Raw genomic sequence first — 19336 nt, forward strand, 5'->3', positions numbered from 1 at the left:
ATGTGTTAATAAATCAGAAAGAGGAGCTGAGGGAGGTCGTAGGGGGGTATGTGGGGGTGGGAGGGGGTAAATACAATTGTTGGAATAATTTGTTATGTGAAAATAGCCAATAAATAAAAAAAGGACTGCTGTTTTATCTATCCTGAATTTGCGGGATTTCCGCAAGTTACGGGGGAGCCTCTCAGTTTTGTCTGTCCACTCCAGAAATATTTTTTTTATAAACTTCTTACCATTTCTCTAAGCTAAGAAACAGTCCCAAACTTTGCTGCCTTCCTTTGTCGCTCCATCCCTTTGATCCATCCTGGCTGCTCCCCGCCCCCGTTTCCACCTGTCCGTCTCTGCTCACCTGTCCTCCCCGCCCCAGAGCAGATCCGACCAGCCGTACAGGTGGGTCGTTGTCCGACTCACCCCACCCAGTGCTGACCCAGCCCCTCTTCCTCCCCGGCTGGTGCTTTATAACTAGGGGGGCAGGGAGAAGGCCTGGCTTGCACCATGGGGCTCTGGAACTGCAGGAAGAGGGGCCCTAAAGACAAGGACCCCGAATTTGGACCCCAAGGGCAGACCCCCAGGGGGGAAGCTGAGAAGGAGCCATTGGAAGAGTCGTTGGAGAAGGTCTGGAAGGAACGGGAGCCTGCAAAGCGATGTTCCCAGAGGCTGCGGGGGGCTTTGAAACGTAAGAGGAGCCACGGGCAAGGCTTGCGGGGTTGGGGGGCGTGGAAATGGGGGTGCTTTGGGGGTGTAAGAGAAGCTGAGCCATGCCTTCGGAGTTCTAACCTAACACTCTCCAGACTTGGGTTTCCAGCTGTTTTGGACTACCATTCCCATAATCCCTGACCACTGGTCCTGCTGGCTAGGGGTGATGGGAGTTGTAGTCCAAAAACAGCTGGAAACCCAAGACGATTTAGACCACAACAGCCAGGCGCGCGGGCTGAGGCTGATGTGAGTTGCATGTGAAAAGGATCTAGGGGTCTTCTTGTTGTTTAGTCATTTAATCCAGCCCTTCGCTCAGAACAGTGAGGACTAATCTTGTTCTCTTGCTACGAGATTTGGCCGTAGCTCAGTGACAAGAGAAGTCTAGTGTCCCGATCAAGGGAAGTCATGTTGTTGTTGTTTAGTTGTTTAGTCGTGTCCGCCTCTTCGTGACCCCCTGGACCAGAGCACGCCAGGCACTCCTGTCTTCCACTGCCTCCCGCAGTTTGGTCAAACTCATGCTGGTAGCTTCGAGAACACTGTCCCACCATCTCGTCCTCTGTCGTCCCCTTCTCCTTGCGCCCTCCATCTTTCCCAACATCAGGGTCTTTTCCAGGGAGTCTTCTCTTCTCATGAGGTGGCCAAAGTCTTGGAGCCTCAGCTTCAGGATCTGTCCTTCCAGTGAGCACTCAGGGCTGATTTCCTTCAGAATGGAGAGGTTGGATCTTCTTGCAGTCCATGGGACTCTCAAGAGGCTTCTCCAGCACCAGAATTCAAAAGCATCAATTCTTCGGCGATCAGCCTTCTTTATGGTCCAGCCATCCTAACTCTGTTTAGAACAGTGGTGTCCAAACCCTTTTTCAAAGAGGGCCAGGTTTGATGAAGTGAAGGGCCGTGGGGGCCGACCAAAGTGCGACCAAAGTTGTTGACCTTTTTTAAGACTGTACCCCAGGAAATAAACTGCCACAGGGGCCGGATTAAAATGACCGGAGACATGCCTGGTTTAGAAAACCTCCAGTGAAGGAGAATCGATCACTTTTCCAGTGAGGCTAAACAGCTCTTCCTATCAGAAAGCTCTTCCTGATGTTTAATCAAATTTCCTTTCTTGTAGCTTAAATGCATTGGTTTGTGTCCTACGCTCCGGTGCAGGCAAAAACGAGCTTGCTCCATCATCCATGTGACAGCCCTATAGATATCCTTCCTGATGAGTGCTCACTGGAAGGACAGATCCTGAAGCTGAGGCTCCAGTACTTTGGCCACCTCATGAGAAGAGAAGACTCCCTGGAAAAGACCCTGATGTTGGGAAAGATGGAGGGCACAAGGAGAAGGGGACGACAGAGGACGAGATGGTGGGACAGTGTTCTCGAAGAGGCCAGCATGAGTTTGACCAAACTGGGGGAGGCAGTGGAAGACAGGAGAGCCTGGCGTGGTCTGGTCCAGGGGGTCACAAAGAGGCGGACACGACTAAATGACTAAACAACAAGAAGGATGGCTACCTGCCAGGGATTCTTCACCTGTGATTCCTGCATCACAGGGGGTCAGAATAGATGGCCTTTGGGGGTCCCTTCCACCTCTACAATTCTATCATTCCCATCTGCAACTCCCTGCTTCGCCAGCTGAGGTTGTGCAAAAATATCTGGGGAGTGCCAGGTGGGGGGGAAGGTTGGTGCGGTGGGTTAAATCCTTGGCAGGGCTTTGTCCAGCGTGGAAGGGAACGGGGGGGTCCACCTTGGGGGTGTCGAGCTTGAGGGGGGACCCCAGGAACTCTTGTCGGTTGGAGGATGGATGGCGGCCAACAGATTGAGGTTGAATCCTGACAAGACAGAAGTACTGTTTTTGGGGGACAGGGGGCGGGCGGGTGTGGAGGACTCCCTGGTCCTGAATGGGGCAACTGTGTCCCTGAAGGACCAGGTGCGCAGCCTGGGAGTCATTCTGAACTCACAGCTGTCCATGGAGGCGCAGGTCAGTTCTGTGTCCAGGGCAGCTGTCTCCCAGCTCCATCTGGTACGCAGGCTAAGACCCTACCTGCCCGCGGACTGTCTCGCCAGAGTGGCGCATGCTCTAGTTATCTCCCGCTTGGACTACTGCAACACGCTCTACGTGGGGCTACCTTTGAAGGTGACCCGGAAACTGCAATTAATCCAGAATGTGGCAGCTAGACTGGGGACTGGGAGCGGCTGCTGACCTCCATTGGCTCCCAGTACGTTTCAGGGCACAATTCAAAGTGTTAGTGCTGACCTTGAAAGCCCTAAATGGCCTCAAAGGCCCAGGATACCTGAAGGAGCGTCTCCACCCCCATCGTTCAGCCCGGACACTGAGGTCCAGCGCTGAGGGCCTTCTGGTGGTTCCCTCATTGCGAGAAGTGAGGTTACAGGGAACCAGGCAGAGGGCCTTCTCGGTGGTGGCACCCACCCTGTGGAACGCCCTCCCAGCAGATGTCAAGGAAATAAACAACTATCCTATCTTTAAAAGACATCTGAAGGCAGCCCTGTTTAGGGAAGTTTTTAATATTTAACGCTGTATTGTTTTAAACACTTAGAATCATAGAATCATAGAATCATAGAGTTGGAAGAGACCACAAGGGCCATCGAGTCCAACCCCCTGCCAAGCAGGAAACACCATCAGAGCACTCCTGACATATGGTTGTCAAGCCTTTGCTTAAAGACCTCCAAAGAAGGAGACTCCACCACACTCCTTGGCAGCAAATTCCACTGTCAAACAGCTCTTACTGTCAGGAAGTTCTTCCTAATGTTTAGGTGGAATCTTCTTTCTTGTAGTTTGGATCCATTGCTCCGTGTCCGCTTCTCTGGAGCAGCAGAAAACAACCTTTCTCCCTCCTCTATGTGACATCCTTTTATATATTTGAACATGGCTATCATATCACCCCTTAACCTCCTCTTCTCCAGGCTAAACATGCCCAGCTCCCTTAGCCGTTCCTCATAAGGCATCGTTTCCAGGCCTTTGACCATTTTGGTTGCCCTCCTCTGGACACATTCCAGTTTGTCAGTGTCCTTCTTGAACTGTGGTGCCCAGAACTGGACACAGTACTCCAGGTGAGGTCTGACCAGAGCAGAATACAGTGGCACTATTACTTCCCTTGATCTAGATGCTATACTCCTATTGATGCAGCCCAGAATTGCATTGGCTTTTTTAGCTGCCGCGTCACTGTTGGCTCATGTCAAGTTTGTGGTCAACCAAGACTCCTAGATCCTTTTCACATGTACTGCTCTCAAGCCAGGTGTCACCCATCTTGTATTTGTGCCTCTCATTTTTTTTGCCCAAGTGCAATACTTTACATTTCTCCCTGTTAAAATTCATCTTGTTTGTTTTGGCCCAGTTCTCTAATCTGTCAAGGTCGTTTTGAAGTGTGATCCTGTCCTCTGGGGTGTTAGCCACCCCTCCCAGTTTGGTGTCATCTGCAAATTTGATCAGGATGCCCTTGAGTCCATCATCCAAGTCGTTGATAAAGATGTTGAATAAGACCGGGCCCAAGACAGATCCCTGTGGCACCCCACTAGTCACTCTTCTCCAGGATGAAGAGGAACCATTGATGAGCACCCTTTGGGTTCGGTCAGTCAGCCAGTTACAAATCCACTGAGTGGTAGCATAGTCAAGACCGCATTTTACCAGCTTCTTTACAAGAATATCATGGGGCACCTTGTCAAATGCCTTGCTGAAATCAAGGTAGGCTACATCCACTGCGTTCCCTTCATCTACCAGGCTTGTAATTCTGTCAAAAAACGAGATCAGGTTAGTCTGACATGACTTATTTTTCAGAAATCCATGCTGACTATTGGTGATCACAGCATTCCTTTCTAGGTGCTCACAGACTGTCTGCTTAATGATCTGCTCCACTTGATTGGGAGCCGCCTAGAGCGGCTGGGGAAACTCAGCCAGATGGGCGGGGTATAAATAATAAATTATTATTATTATTATTATTATTATTATTATTATTATTATTGCCTTCTTCCAGCTCTCGGGCTCTGCATCCGCTCTCAGATCCTCAAGTTCGGCGAAGACTGGCTCTTCCTCTTCCTCCTCGGTATCTGCATGGCAATGGTCAGCTTTGGCCTGGATGTCACCGTCTCGAAATTCCAGCAAGGTGAACTTCTCCGCCTTCTGCCCTCTCCGCTGCTGCATCCCTCCTGCCACCCGATCCTCCGCTGGATTGAAAAACCCTGCTCAGTCCGTCTCTCTTAAGTTTTCCAGTTATTTTCGCCGTTTCAGCATATTCCGTCAATTTTTCTTGCCATTCCTCTTTCATAGAATCCTAGAATCCTAGAGTTGGAAGAGACCCCAAGGGCCATGGAGTCCAACCCCCTGCCAAGCAGGAAACACCATCAGAGCACTCCTGACATATGGTTGTCAAGCCTCTGCTTAAAGACCTCCAAAGAAGGAGACTCCACCACACTCCTTGGCAGCAAAGTCCACTGTCAAACAGCTCTTACTGTCAGGAAGTTCTTCCTAATGTTTAGGTGGAATCTTCTTTCTTGTAATTTGGATCCATTGCTCCGTGTCCGCTTCTCTGGAGCAGCAGAAAACAACCTTTCTCCCTCCTTTCGTTGGTATCTTCTTGTCTTTCCATTTTGGGCTGGTAATATCCTAGCCGGGACGCGAGTGGTGCTGTGGGTTAAACCACAGAGCCTAGGACTTGCCGATCAGAAGGTCGGCGGTTCGAATCCCCACGACGGAGTGAGCTCCCGTTCTCGGTCCCTGCTCCTGCCAACCTAGCAGTTCGAAAGCACGTCAAAGTGCAAGTAGATAACTAGGTACCGCTCTGGCGGGAAGGTAAACGGTGTTTCCGTGCGCTGTTCTGGTTCGCCAGAAGCGGCTTAGTCATGCTGGCCACATGACCCGGAAGCTGTACGCCGGCTCCCTCAGCCAGTAAAGCGAGACGAGCACCGCAACCCCAGAGTCGGCCACGACTGGACCTAATGGTCAGGGGTCCCTTTACCTTTACCTTTAATATCCTAGCCGCTGTTGTAGTGCACATAAATACAGTCATACCTCGGGTTACAGATGCTTCAGGTTGTGTTTTTTTCGGGTTACGGACCTGCCAAAACCAGGAAGTACTGATACGGTTTACTTCTGGGAATTATAAGGGTAAAACTACCTAAACAGTACAGAAATCTATTCATATATGTGACTACACTGGCAAGAATTTTACTTGCCCAAAAATGGAAAGAAGCCGAAGTCCCAGCAAAGGAAGAATGGATACAAAAACTTATGGAATATGCAGAAACGGCGAAACTTACTGGAAGAATAAGAAATCAAGACAACAGACTCTTTATAAAAGAGTGGAAATGGTTTATAGAATATTTACAGATCAATTGCAAACAGATAAAAACATTGTCAGGATTATTGTGCTAACCTGCCGTTTCATAAGAGTATATATTTAAAGCAGATGAATAAACAAGCAAACTTAAATAAATTTGCATATGCAGAAGATATCCAAAAACAAATTTAAGGAGCCGCAGAAGGAAGGGGAAGGAAGTCAAACTCTGAAATGTTAAATTGACTGTGAAACTAGTGAAATGTATAAAGCGTAAATAAAAACTTTTAAGTAAATAAAAAGACAATAGTGAGCCAGGCCCAAGGGTCTGATTCGGTATAAGGCAAATTCCTGTGTTCCTAAGTAGGGCTGCTGGGAATTGTAGTCCAAAGCAGCTGCCAGGCGCCTAAATGAGATGTTGAACCACTGATGTTTGGCTCCTGCCTCCACGCAGCTCACCTGTGGGTTTACGAGGGGCTGGCAGACTCCGGCTACCTGCAGTTCTTCTCCTGGACCTCTTACCATGTGGTTCTGATGATGGTGTCTGCAGCCGCCGCCAAGTACATCTCTCCCCAAGCGGCCGGTAAGTAAGGCTTGCCTTGGTTGGTGGAGGCAGCTAAAGAGACAGATTTGTGGTGCAGTTGTTGTTTTTTTTAGTTTTTTTTAATTCAAAATTATAACAAGACATATTATCCAAAAACATATCATCCTTGTTCCCCCCCATTTTCCCTCCCTCCGCCCCCCCACAAAACCCCCCCACCCCCTGACTTCCCTCAGTTCCAGTCTTTGGTTTCTCTAAGAATGCTGTTTTCTGCATGTTACAAAGTTGTAAAGGTAAAGGGACCCCTGACCATTAGGTCCAGTCATGGCGGACTCTGGAGTTGCGGTGCTCATTTCGCTTTACTGGCTGAGGGAGCCGGCGTACAGCTTCCGGGTCATGTGGCCAGCAGGACTAAGCTGCTTCTGGCGAACCAGAGCAGCGCACGGAAACACCGTTTACCTTCCCGCCGGAGCGGTACCTATTTATCTACTTGCACTTTGAGGTGCTTTCGAACTGCTAGGTTGGCAGGAGCAGGGACCGAGCAACGGGAGCTCACCCCGTCGCGGGGATTTGAACAGCCGACCTTCTGATCGGCAAGTCCTAGGCTCTGTGGTTTAACCCACAGCGCCACCCGCGTCCTATACAAAGTTGTATAGATCCTCAAACTATTTAGCTGATTATTAGCAATAAAAAGTTTGTGAATGTTTATTCAAAACCTGCCAAGGAATCCAGTTCGCTTTGTTGCGTCTTCAGATACTTTGTAAAGGGTTCCCATTCATCCTTAAAATCACAGTTATCCTTGTCCCGTAGCTTGTATGTCAGTTTTGCCAGTTCTGCATAGTCCATCAATTTTTCTTGCCATGATTCTTTAGTTGGGGTTTCTTCAGTCTTCCATCCTTGCGCTACCAGAACTCCCGCGGCCGTTGTCGCATACATGAAGATGTTTTTCAACTTTTTTGGCAGGTCTTTCCCTACAATCCCCAACAAAAATGCCTTGGTTTTTTTAAACAAATGTTAAATGGAACATTTCCTTCAAACTTATCATGGAATTGTAGTGTTGGTGCGGACCTTGAAAGCCTTAAACAGCCTCAGCCCAGTATACCTTGTTAACGGAGAAATCTGAGAGCTCCCTTGGACAAAAAACAAGGACACCAGCCAGGAATACCAGAGCAAAACAGCAGCCAGTCGGCTTGAAGACTGTCGCGACAGGACTCCCATCTGCCACAAGGTGGAACAAGGTGGAAGCCCCGAACAAAGAGCCCCCAAACTTTTATTAGCTGCTAATCCCCATGTTGGACGCAGGTGGCGCTGTGGGTTAAACCACAGAGCCTAGGACTTGCCGATCAGAAGGTCGGCGGTTCGAATCCCCGCAATGACGGGGTGAGCTCCCATTGCTCTGTCCCAGCTCCTGCTAACCTAGCAGTTCGAAAGCACGTCAAAGTGCAAGTAGATCAATAGGTACCGCTCCGGCGGGAAGGTAAACGGCATTTCCGTGTGCTGCTCTGGTTCGCCAGAAGCGGCTTAGTCATGCTGGCCATATGACCCAGAAGCTGTACACCGGCTCCCTTGGCCACTAAAGCGAGATGAGCGCTGCAACCCCAGAGTCCCTCACGACTGGACCTAATGGTCAGGGGTCCCTTTACCTTTACTTTAATCCCCATGTTACACCCCCTAAATTACATCACTGATACATCACGGTTACATCATGAAAGGGGAGATCTGGTGGCCGTAATCTGAGCATCCTGGACCCTGCCCCATGGTTCTCCTTGCCCTCCACCAAACACCCATCAAGTGGAACAAAAGAGATACCGGTATTTACATTTCCCTGTTTCCCAGCCAAGTTCATCCCACCCTTTTGTCTTCATCTGGGTTTGTTCTTTCTGGAAAGGCTACCTGTCTGGCACTCAGGTATCAGGAGGCCAGGGATTATCACTCAGACAGAGGGGCTGCTGAGGAGCTGAGCTCACAGGTCTATATGAATTTCTGAAGTTTTCCCTGTGAGCCAGTACATAGATACACTTATCAGCGAATTCTTACATTTGGTGTCGTGCAGCAAAGGCCCTTTGAATAGATAGGAAGAAACTGCGATGAAGTGTTTTGTGGGGACAAGTCACAAAAGTCACAAAAGTGATTGTGCTGGTTTTGGTAGTGGGCTGCATGTGCCTGATATCTGCTGGAGGGGCAACCCCCCCCCCCAAACCTATACATAAATTCCTGCAACAACCTGAAGAAGAGGAGGAGGAGTTTGGATTTAATATCCCGCTTTATCGCTACCCGAAGGAGTCTCAAAGCGGCTCACATTCTCCTTTCCCTTTCTCCCCCACAACAAACACTGTGTGAGGTGAGTGGGGCTGAGAGACTTCAGAGAAGTGTGACTGGCCCAAGGTCACCCAGCAGCTGCATGTGGAGGAGCGGAGACGCGAACCCCGTTCACCAGATTATGGGACTACCGCTCTTAACCACTACACCACACTGGCTCTCTTCACCACACTGAAGAGCATCTCCACCCCCATCGTCCATCCCGGACACTGAGGTCCAGCGATGAGGGCCTTCCGGCGGGTCCCTCCCTGTGAGAAGGGAGCTTACAGGGAACCAAGCACAGGGCCTTCTCGGTGGTGGCTCCCACCCTGTGGAACGCCCTCCCAGCAGATGTCAATAAACAACTATCTGACTTTTAGAAGGCATCTGAAGGCAGCAGCTTTTAATATCTGGTGAATTATTGTATTTTAATGTTTTGTTGAAAGCCGCCCAGAGTGGAAACCCAGCCAGATGGGCGGGGTTTAAATAATAAATTATTATTATCATCATATTATTATTGATCATATTCTTGCGTTGCAGGGGGTTGGACTAGATGACCCTTGGGTCCCTTCTATGATTTCATGGTTCTGATTGGCGTTTTCTGGACTCTTTCCCCACAGGCTCTGGGATCCCTGAGCTGAAGGTGGCTCTCCGTGGGGTCGTGCTGCGTGAATTCTTCACCTTTCGGACGCTGGTGGCCAAGTTGGTGGGGGTGCTTTGCACCTTAGCGGCTGGGAGCACCATCTTCCTTGGGAAGGTGGTGAGTTCGAATGGCGCGGGTGCCTCTGGTTCAGGAGGGCGGGAATTGTGTGCATGACAGAGGAGGAAGTCTTAGGGAGCTTGCTGGATATGTCTGGTGCTGTGTGCTATTTTCCACCCAGTACTGCACATATACAAGAGCCTTTAAAAATTGGGCCTCACGAGGACTAGAGCCTAACCCTTTAAACAAACAAACAAACAAACCAACATTTGGTCTAATTTTTTAATGCCACATATGGATTGGGATCTGTATACAGTGGCACCTTGGTTCTCAAACTTAATCCGTTCCAAAACCAAAGCGTTCCAAAACCAAGGCGCGCTTTCCCATAGACAGCAATGCAAAACGGATTAATCCGTTCCAGACTTTTAAAAACAACCCCGAAAACACCCATTTAACATGAATTTTACTATCCAACGAGACCATGGATCCATAAAATGAAAGCAATAAACAATGTACTGCAGTCACACAGTCCATCAGGAGCTGAACCGGGTTCCACACAGTCACAAAAACAAAACAAAAAAGAGCCGCAAAAACAAAAAACGCAAAATAAATAGCAAAAATAGGCAGACCTCAGCGTAAGACTCTAAACGGAAGTGTGACACTCAAAACAGAGCGTGTTCGGCTTCCGAAAAAGGTTCGCAAACCAGAACGCTTATTCCGGGTTTGCAGTGTTTGGGTTCCAAGTTGTTTGAGTACCAAGGCGTTTGAGAACCAAGGGACCAGTGTACTTGGGGAGTGATTACAATCCAGGCAACTGTGTTCCCAATTTACTTTTCAATTGCACTCTCATCTATAAGATAAGAATTGAAAACCGCAGAAGGGAGAGAGCGGGCCATTGCTGTGGATTCCGCCTCCTGTACGCATACAAGAATTATTTCATCAATTTTAAGATACAGTGGTACCTCGGGTTACCTACGCTTCAGGTTACAGACTCTCCTAACCCAGAAATAATGCTTCAGGTTAAGAACTTTGCTTCAGGATAAGAACAGAAATCGGGCTCCGGAGGCGCGGCGGCAGCAGGAGGCCCCATTAGCTAAAGTGGTGCTTCAGGTTAAGAACAGTTTCAGGTTAAGAACGGACCTCCGGAACGAATTAAGTACTTAACCCGAGGTACCACTGCACATTGGTGTTGCGTCTTGCTTTCCCGGGCGGCCTGAGGTTGCGAGAGAGATAATTTGAGCGTTAAAACGTGATGAAGTTGCTGCTGCGCTGTTGCCATGAGTCTTTCTGCCCCCGATTGCACCCATAACCTTGACCTTCCTCTTCTTACAGGGTCCCTTTGTCCACATGGCCTCCATCCTGGCTTCCATGCTGGGCAAAGTCATGGTCAGATTTGCAGGTTCTGCTGAGGTAAGTGTCGCTGAACCACCCCATCCCAAAGCAGACAAAAGGGGAAGGTGTTCCGGTGCTGATAATGCACACATGGAACCACAGAATCATAGCATTGTACGGTTAGAAGGGACCCTGTGGGTCATCTGGTCCAACCCCCGAAAATCCAGGAATTTCAGCTAAAGCCTCAGGGAAAGATGGCCGCCAAGTCTCTGCTTTATTTTATTTTATTTTATTTTATTTTTATAAAATTTTTATTAGTTTTTCAACATATATTATAAGACATTACAAACAACAATACACAAACAAACAAACATATAAACATGTATAATTTCATAATTTTTTTTCTTATACCCAATTTCAACGACTTCCCCATGCCTCCCTTTTCTGCATCCCTGTTTTAAACTTTCTCAGCGACCCCTGATCTAAATTACTTGTAATTCCCTTTCTTTAACCTTTTTTTCCCCACTTATCCAATCATTTATCGCTGCAAATCTGCTATGCTTTACCCTCTGCTTTATTTTATTTATTTATTTATTTATTCAAAATTAAAACAAAACATATTATCCAGAAACATATCATCCTTATTTTTTCCCCATTTTTCCTCCCTGACACAACCCCACCCCGGCTTCCCTCTGTTCCAGTCTTTGATTTCTCTGAGAATGCTGTTTTCTGCATGTTGTATAGATCCTCAAACTATTTAGCTGATTATTATCAATAAAAAGTTTGCGAATGTTTTAAATAAAAAAAAAATGTTTAATCGCATCAGTTAACAAACATGGATACATATTCTATAATGTTATTGTTTCAGTTAAATGAGTTGTTTAAATTGTTATAAAGAAAATGATTATTTTTCTCCTTCCGATAAAGTACAGCATAAACGTTGTCCAAATAGAAACAGTTAATTTCATCGTTATCTGTCTATGTATTTCCAAACAGTATAAGCAAATACTAAGTAAATTTTTGTATATAACTGTAAAAACTACTCTGAAAATTTACTATTTCTAAAATGAAACCTTCACCTGGTTGTAAATATTAAAATTATACCAGCAATAATTTTTATAATTAAGTGCTTTAAAGTGTTTTAAATTTGTTGTTACCTGCCCTGAGCCTGGTTTTTGAACTGGGAAGGGCGGGGTATAAATAAAAATCTATTATTATTGTTGTTGTTGTTGTTGTTATTATTATTATTATTATTATTATTATTATTATTATTATTATAACAACTAGTCTTTCTGTAGAAAAAAAGAGAGATTTAAATCAGGTCTTACTAACTAGTGATTTAAATTGTGATCTAAATCGTGGTTTGCAAGGCACCTCACATCCTCCATTGCTTCTCTGCAGAACCCGGGGCGCAAATATGAGCTGCTGGTGGCTGGGACGGCTGCAGGAGTGGCTTGCTGTTTCGTGGCTCCTGTGGGAGGTAACTAAGGGCATTACTCAATAAGCACCCAAGACGTAACCGGCTGTACTTTTGAATAAATAAGGTATACTATTCATTGTATCCAATTGTAGATTTCAACGGAAGTCTCACAAAGTTCAATGAAAAAAGCAGAAGACTGAGTGGATCAGTTCATCCTCTGGTCAGTTCATTCATAAGGTCCGTATCTGTATAAGTGTCTATTCCTAGACTCCATCAGTAGAACAGGCTCTAGGTAATGCAAAAAAATACAATATCGTAATCTCACACATTTTTACAGCAAAATTAATATTAAAAAACCATAAACAACTGTGCATACCATATGTAATATTACAGGATAGTGGATCTTATGGCATAGTAGTGGTTGCATTAAGCAGCGACTGTTATAAAGCACGATTACATGGACAAGCACAATAAATAGACTGCTGTTGAAATCTACAATTTGATGCAATGAATAGTATACCTTATTTATTCAAAAGTACAGCCGGTTATGTCTTGTATATTAATGGACTGGCTGTACAGCAACATGGGCAAATGGCTTGAGATACCTATGAGGTCCATAAATTACCATATAGCATATGTTGTTGTTGTTGTTTAGTCATGTCCGACTCTTTGCCTGCTCACCTGCTCCCTAAAATATCCCTGGTTTGCTCCTTTCTATATACAGCGGTACCTCGGGTTAAGTACTTAATTCGTTCCGGAGGTCCGTACTTAACCTGAAGCTGTTCTTAACCTGAAGCACCACTTTAGTTGATGGGGCTTCCCGCTGCCGCCGCGTCGCTGGAGCACAATTTCTGTTCTCATGCTGAAGCAAAGTTCTTAACCTGAAGCACTATTTCTGGGTTAGCGGAGTATGTAACCTGAAGCGTATGTAACCCGAGGTACCACTGTATAGGGTGCCTACATTCTGCATGGACTACTTGCGTGGCAACATGGGCAAATGGCTTGAGATACCTATTAAGTCCATAAATGACCATACAGCATATGCTCTTGTTGTTTAGTCATGTCCGACTCTTCGCCTGCTAACCTGCTCCCTCAAATATCCCTGGTTTGCTCCTTTCTATATATAGGGACGCAGGTGGCGCTGTGGGTAAAACCTCAGTGCCTAGGACTTGCCGATCGTATGGTCGGCGGTTCGAATCCCCGCGGCGGGGTGAGCTCCCGCCGTTCGGTCCCAGCTCCTGCCCACCTAGCAGTTCGAAAGCACCCCTAAGTGCAAGTAGATAAATAGGGACCGCTTTATAGCGGGAAGGTAACGGTGTTTCCGTGCGCTGCGCTGGCTCGCCAGCTGCAGCTTCGTCACGCTGGCCACGTGACCCGGAAGTGTCTTCGGACAGCGCTGGCTCCCGGCCTCTAGAGCGAGATGAGCACGCAACCCCAGAGTCGGTCACGACTGGCCCGTACAGGCAGGTACCTTTACCTTTTTATATATAGGGTGCCTACATTCTGCATGGACTGGTTTCGCAGCAACATGGGCAAATGGCTTGAGATACCTATGAGGTCCATCAATGACCATATAGCATATGTTCAACCTGTTGAGGAAAAATCTAGGTGCGAGGCTGCTCAGTCACCCAGCTGGTCGGGCAGAGCCCCGGGTCCCTGCGGAATAAAGGAAGGAGTCCAGCCAACCGGAGCAAATAGCTGTAGACCAAAGTTTATTGCACAATAGGTTCAAAGAGCAAATTTAGAACCCTGAGGATGGGGTGACAAGGACTTTTAAAACTTTCCCACCATATCCCAGAATACAGTTCGTACAGCATCATTGCTACATCACTGACATGTCACAAAAGGGGAGGGGTTAACCTTGGCAAACAGGTCCAGACAAGTCCTTGGTACAAGATTAGCATAAGCAGACATGTCAGGGCAAGACTCAGGTATAAGATTAAAGGTAAAGGTAAAGGTACCCCTGCCCGTACGGGCCAGTCTTGACAGACTCTAGGGTTGTGCGCCCATCTTACTCTAGAGGCCGGGGGCCAGCGCTGTCCGCAGACACTTCCGGGTCACGTGGCCAGCGTGACAAAGCTGCATCTGGCGAGCCAGCGCAGCACACGGAAACGCCGTTTACCTTCCCGCTAGTAAGTGGTCCCTATTTATCTACTTGCACCCGGGGGTGCTTTCGAACTGCTAGGTTGGCAGGCGCTGGGACCGAGCAACGGGAGCGCACCCCGCCGTGGGGATTCGAACCGCCAACCTTTCGATCGGCAAGCCCTAGGCGCTGAGGCTTTTACCCACAGCGCCACCCGCGTCCCGCCAGGTATAAGATTAGCATAGACAAATATGTCTTAAGTACCCACCACCCAAAAGTACAATAGAAGTTCCTTTGCATGTCTGGAGCCTGAGGCGAGTCAGGTGATGAGATTTGGCTTCCTTTGGCTAACAATGAGCCCAGCAATTGTCACCTCTGGGAACTTCCTGGAGTCCCTTTTCAAGGGGAAAATAGCTTTGGAATGGAGGAAACTGGGAAAGGAGTGATTTTATATTATTTTTAACTCTAGGTAACTTCCCTGTGCTGTCAAGTTGAAAGGATACATTCAGGTATAATATTTGTAATATTTAACTTTAAAGATGTGCCGCCCCCCGTAATTTCTGTAACAAACCCAAAAAACAGTGACAATTTGTTGTTGACAAAGGACAGCTGGACATAGAAAGGGCCCCAGGACCTTCAGTAGCTTAGGGTCTCATCAAGCCTAAATCCGGCCCTGCGTCTCGTCCCCTTTTCACAATAGCTCTCTTTCCCCGCAGGAGTGCTGTTTGGGGTGGAGGCTACGGGCACCCACTTTGCCGTCCGCGATTACTGGCGGGGATTTTTCGCTGCGACCTGTGCAGCCCTCACTTTCCGCTTGCTAGCTGTCCTGAACAACACAAGAGGTAAACGCGGAAGACATGGCAGGAAGTGAAAAGGAGGAAGAGTCAATTTGGGGGGGGACACAGTTTTCCTGATGTGGTAATGTGCCTTTAACAGCTGCATCATCATCATCATCATCATCATCATCATAATTTATTTATACCCCGTCCATCTGGCTGAGTTTCCCCAGCCACTCTGGGCAGCTCCCAATCAAGTGTTAAAAACAATACAGCATTAAATATTAAAAACCTCCCTAAACAGGGCTGCCTTCAGATGTCTTTTAAAGAGAAGATAGCTGCTTATTTCCTTCACATCTGAAGGGAGGGAGTTCCACAGGGCGGGCGCCACCACCGAGAAGGCCCTCTGTCTGGTTCCCTGTAACCTCACTTCTCGCAGGGAGGGAACCGCCAGGAGGCCTTCGGAGCTGGACCTCAGGGTCCAGGCTGGACAAAGGGGGTGGAGATGCTCCTTCAGATCTACTGGGCCTTTGAGGCCATTTAGGGCTTTCAAGGTCAGCACCAACACTTTGAATTGTGGTCGGAAATGTACTGGGAGCCAATGTAGGTCTTTCAAGACCGGTGTTATATGGTCTCGGCGGCCGCTCCCAGTCTCCAGTCTGGCTGCCGCATTCTGGATTAATTGCGATTAGTTGTAGTTTCCGGGTCATCTTCAAAGGTAGCCCCACGTAGAGGGCATTGCAGTAGTCCAAGCGGGAGATAACCAGAGCATGAACCACTCTGGTGAGACAGTCTGCGGGCAGGGAGGGTCTCATCCTGTGTACCAGATGGAGCTGGCAGACAGCTGCGCTGGACACAGAACTGACCTGCGCCTCCATGGACAGCGGTGAGTCCAAAATGACTCCCAGGCTGCGCATCTGGTCCTTCAGGGGCACAGTTACCCCATTTAGGACCAGGGAATTCCCCACACCCACCTGCTCCCTGTCCCCCAAAAACAGTACTTCTGTCTTGTCAGGATTCAACCTCAATCTGTTAGCCGCAATCCATCCTCCAGCCACCTCAAGGCATGTTGTTGCGAATGGAGTGAAATCAAATCGCTGCATTAACAGCACCAGAGTGACCTCCCAGGCAATAACATCATATTATTATTATTATTATTATTATTATTATTATTATTATTATTATATATACTGTAAATCTGGAAGAGGTGTGTACAGCTATTAACCAAACGAAAAACAACAAAACCAGTGGACCTGATGGGATACCTGCCGAAGTCTTCAAAGTGGTAGAAAAAAAAGTCTTCAAAGTGGTAGAAAAAAAAGTCTTCAAAGTGGGACTTCCGGAGGCGGCGCCACTGACAATGGCGGATTGCCTCTAATCTAGAGGGAGAAAGCTCCGCAGAAATCGGGTCCTACCGCTGCAGCGAAGCGGGGACCCTCTCGAAAACCGCAGCAGAGAGAAGCCTGCGACCGTGGGACTCGGCGGGCACCTTTTGCGCCCCCTCCATCGGCAAAGGAACCCTGCAAAGGGCTCCGGAGTGAGACAGGGTGCTGGCGCGGTGCTGTGAGTCAATCGCTACTTCTGCGGAGCGAAGCTGCACAGCTGATGTCGGAGAGTGCTGTCCTCTTTCCTGTGACAATTCGGCTTTTAAACAACAACCCGTGAGTAGGACAATTGAAAGATCGGGAGATCAAAGGAATTTCCCCTTTGATCAAAGGAACAACTTTGAATTTGGCACCGAAGCGGGAAGGTGTAAACAGGAAGTCTGCCTCCCGTTTTTGTAAATAGACCGAAGCAAAGATCCTATAAGCCAAAAAGCCGGAAAAATTGATTTTAAGATTGAAAATTCCTGCATCTATAACTATAAAAAAACCCCTTGACAGCAGGAGGAAAGGGGGGAAGAAATTTTGACCTTTTAATCCTGCAAAGAGAGTGAAAGAATACAAGCTCCCATCGTCCCAAAGCTGGGGACAGAATGTCAGGACAGAAACTGTCGGTGATGATTACTAATGGAAAATGGGGAAACTACTGACAGACAGAACTAAAAGAGAAATAAAATAATTCTAATGCTGCTTTCTGCTTGTTTGCATTATATTGAAAGGAAACAAAGAATCTGAAAATCGAAAGTAAATTTCCCTTTGTTGGATACACTTTAAAGATGGACGTTAAATAGTAATTGTAGAGGGAGCTAGCAAGTGTGTTTGTTGTAATTTACAGGGAAGATATAACATCTGTGAAAATCAGACCGTGGGACCAGCTATTTGACCTTGACAGAAAATGAATAGGGAGGAAGCTTTACTTGTTGCCCTTGGCAAAATAAATGCTGCGCTGCAGCAGTTGGATGAGAAAGTGACCTTGACGAACCAAAAGTTGGATCTTATATCGGCCCCAGCTAGTAAAGATGAACTAACAGGAAACGAAGTCAAAGAAACCTCACAACAGCCAATACAGGATACTGGTTCAACAAGGGCAGAGGAAGACGGAAGAGGTTGCGATTGCACCTCAAAAGATACAGAGACTTAAAATCCCGCATGACCAAAAGCTGCAACATTGGAAGATGGAACTTGGAGAACATCTGTTAAACTTTGGAGTTAAGGAAGTCATAAGCTCTGGTGGGACTGTGAAACAAGTTGATGATCATTTTTGGAACAACTACTTTTTGGATTACAAATCAAATATTGGGGAGTGGATTATCGGGGAAGGGGACAATCTGATAAAAGAAAATGGAGAATATTTCTGTATGGAGCTCCCCGGAGATTCACTCCCCAAGGAGAAAGGGAAGAAAATACGCAAGAATCCAACAAGGGTCAGGGATGCGTGCAAGTATAAACAGGAACAAGAAAACCTGCAGAGAGGGCACAGAAGGGACTTGAGAGCCTCTGATATTAGAACACCCGATTGATGGATAGAACATAATGGTGTAAGGACTGACATTATCCGAAACCAGGAAGAAGGGACGTTGGATAAATCCAGAATGAGAATCTCTTTTTTATAAACTATTTTACTTTTGGAATTAGTGTAATACTAATGAAATATCAAAATGTGCTGGAAAGGAAGTAATGGGCTTTAGCAGAAAGGTTTGAAGGAGTTAAGCTTAAATATGGTTTAAATTCTAAAACTTTAAGGTTCAGAAGGTAAGATAAGGTTAACGAAATTAATGGTAAATGGAACTGTAAAATTTTTAAATGGTAATGATGTTGAAATGAAACGAAGCAGTTCTAGTAACAAGGTAAAATAAGAACTTGTAAGAATGGATCGATATTAGATGAAAATCTGAAGTGACAATATATGAGGATAAATAATTAAGGGTAAAATAAGAGGGTATGAATTTGCTGAACCAACTTCTAAATGGAATACAAAAAAGGGAGGGGAGAGGAAGTCAGGAAAATAAGTAAATGAATGGTAAGAAGCTGAAAAGAGGGATTTTTATTTTTTTTTCTTTTTTATTTTTTATGTTAAATTTTGGTTTTTGTATCTTTTTTGTGCCTTTTTATTTTTCTGTCTATTGTTCTGTAACTTTTTTTCTGTTAAAATCTAATAAAATATCATTTTTTAAAAAAACACAAAGCGGTAGAAAAAAGACAGTCACGCGACTGAGAAATTACACAAAACAAATGGAATGCCGTGAAAATCCCTGAAATGAGAAGTAATCGACTAGAAATATTATCTTATTAAAATAAACTAAATGATAAGAATCAAAAAGTTTAAGGAAAAAAATGAGAAAAACCTAGAATTGTACAAAGCCTTAACAGGATGCCGGCTACAAACCTTGTTTCACTGAACTATTCAGTTTCCTCAGAAGGAAATAGAAAAATCATAAACCTTAAATGACCAAAATTGAAAAAAAGGGGGTAAAAACTCCCCAAAATTCTGAAGTGTTATAAACCTAGCTCAACCTAGGTGAAGCAAAGCGCAGTAATAAAGGATTCAAACCTAATACTAAGTTTACAAAAAAAGGTTTGAAAACCTATATGGCAAGTTTTAGACGCAGCCCAGCAAGTCTTCAAAGTGGGCAGAATTGAACTTCACAAGCTCATCGGAAAAATCTGGGAGAGAGGGGAGATCCCAGGAGACTTTAGGGGTGCCAAAATTATCAATCTCTTTTTTAAAAGGTGATAGAACGGATTGCGGAAACTATCAAGGCATCAGAGTTGTCTCTGGAAAATTTTACACATCACTTGGGAAGACAGGTGAACTAATGCCAGGGTACTGGAAGAAGCAAAG

The 19336-nt window shown here is 46.4% G+C and overlaps 1 protein-coding gene across 1 annotated transcript in view; it reads left to right on the forward strand.

Moving 5' to 3' along the window:
• The first annotated feature begins 339 nt into the window (after positions 1 to 339).
• The window catches only part of LOC128399240 (chloride channel protein ClC-Kb-like), a 44484-nt gene continuing 25487 nt past the window's right edge, over positions 340 to 19336 (forward strand). Inside the window, exons 1-7 of the mRNA XM_053360478.1 lie at positions 340 to 673; positions 4664 to 4792; positions 6417 to 6545; positions 9422 to 9561; positions 10834 to 10911; positions 12235 to 12313; positions 15053 to 15178. Coding sequence (XP_053216453.1) covers positions 493 to 673; positions 4664 to 4792; positions 6417 to 6545; positions 9422 to 9561; positions 10834 to 10911; positions 12235 to 12313; positions 15053 to 15178 — 862 coding nt within the window. The 5' untranslated portion in view covers positions 340 to 492. The remainder of the gene's footprint in view (positions 674 to 4663; positions 4793 to 6416; positions 6546 to 9421; positions 9562 to 10833; positions 10912 to 12234; positions 12314 to 15052; positions 15179 to 19336) is intronic.

The sequence above is a fragment of the Podarcis raffonei genome, chromosome 13 (genome assembly GCF_027172205.1).
Source record: "Podarcis raffonei isolate rPodRaf1 chromosome 13, rPodRaf1.pri, whole genome shotgun sequence".
NCBI classification, from domain to species: Eukaryota; Metazoa; Chordata; class Lepidosauria; order Squamata; family Lacertidae; genus Podarcis; species Podarcis raffonei.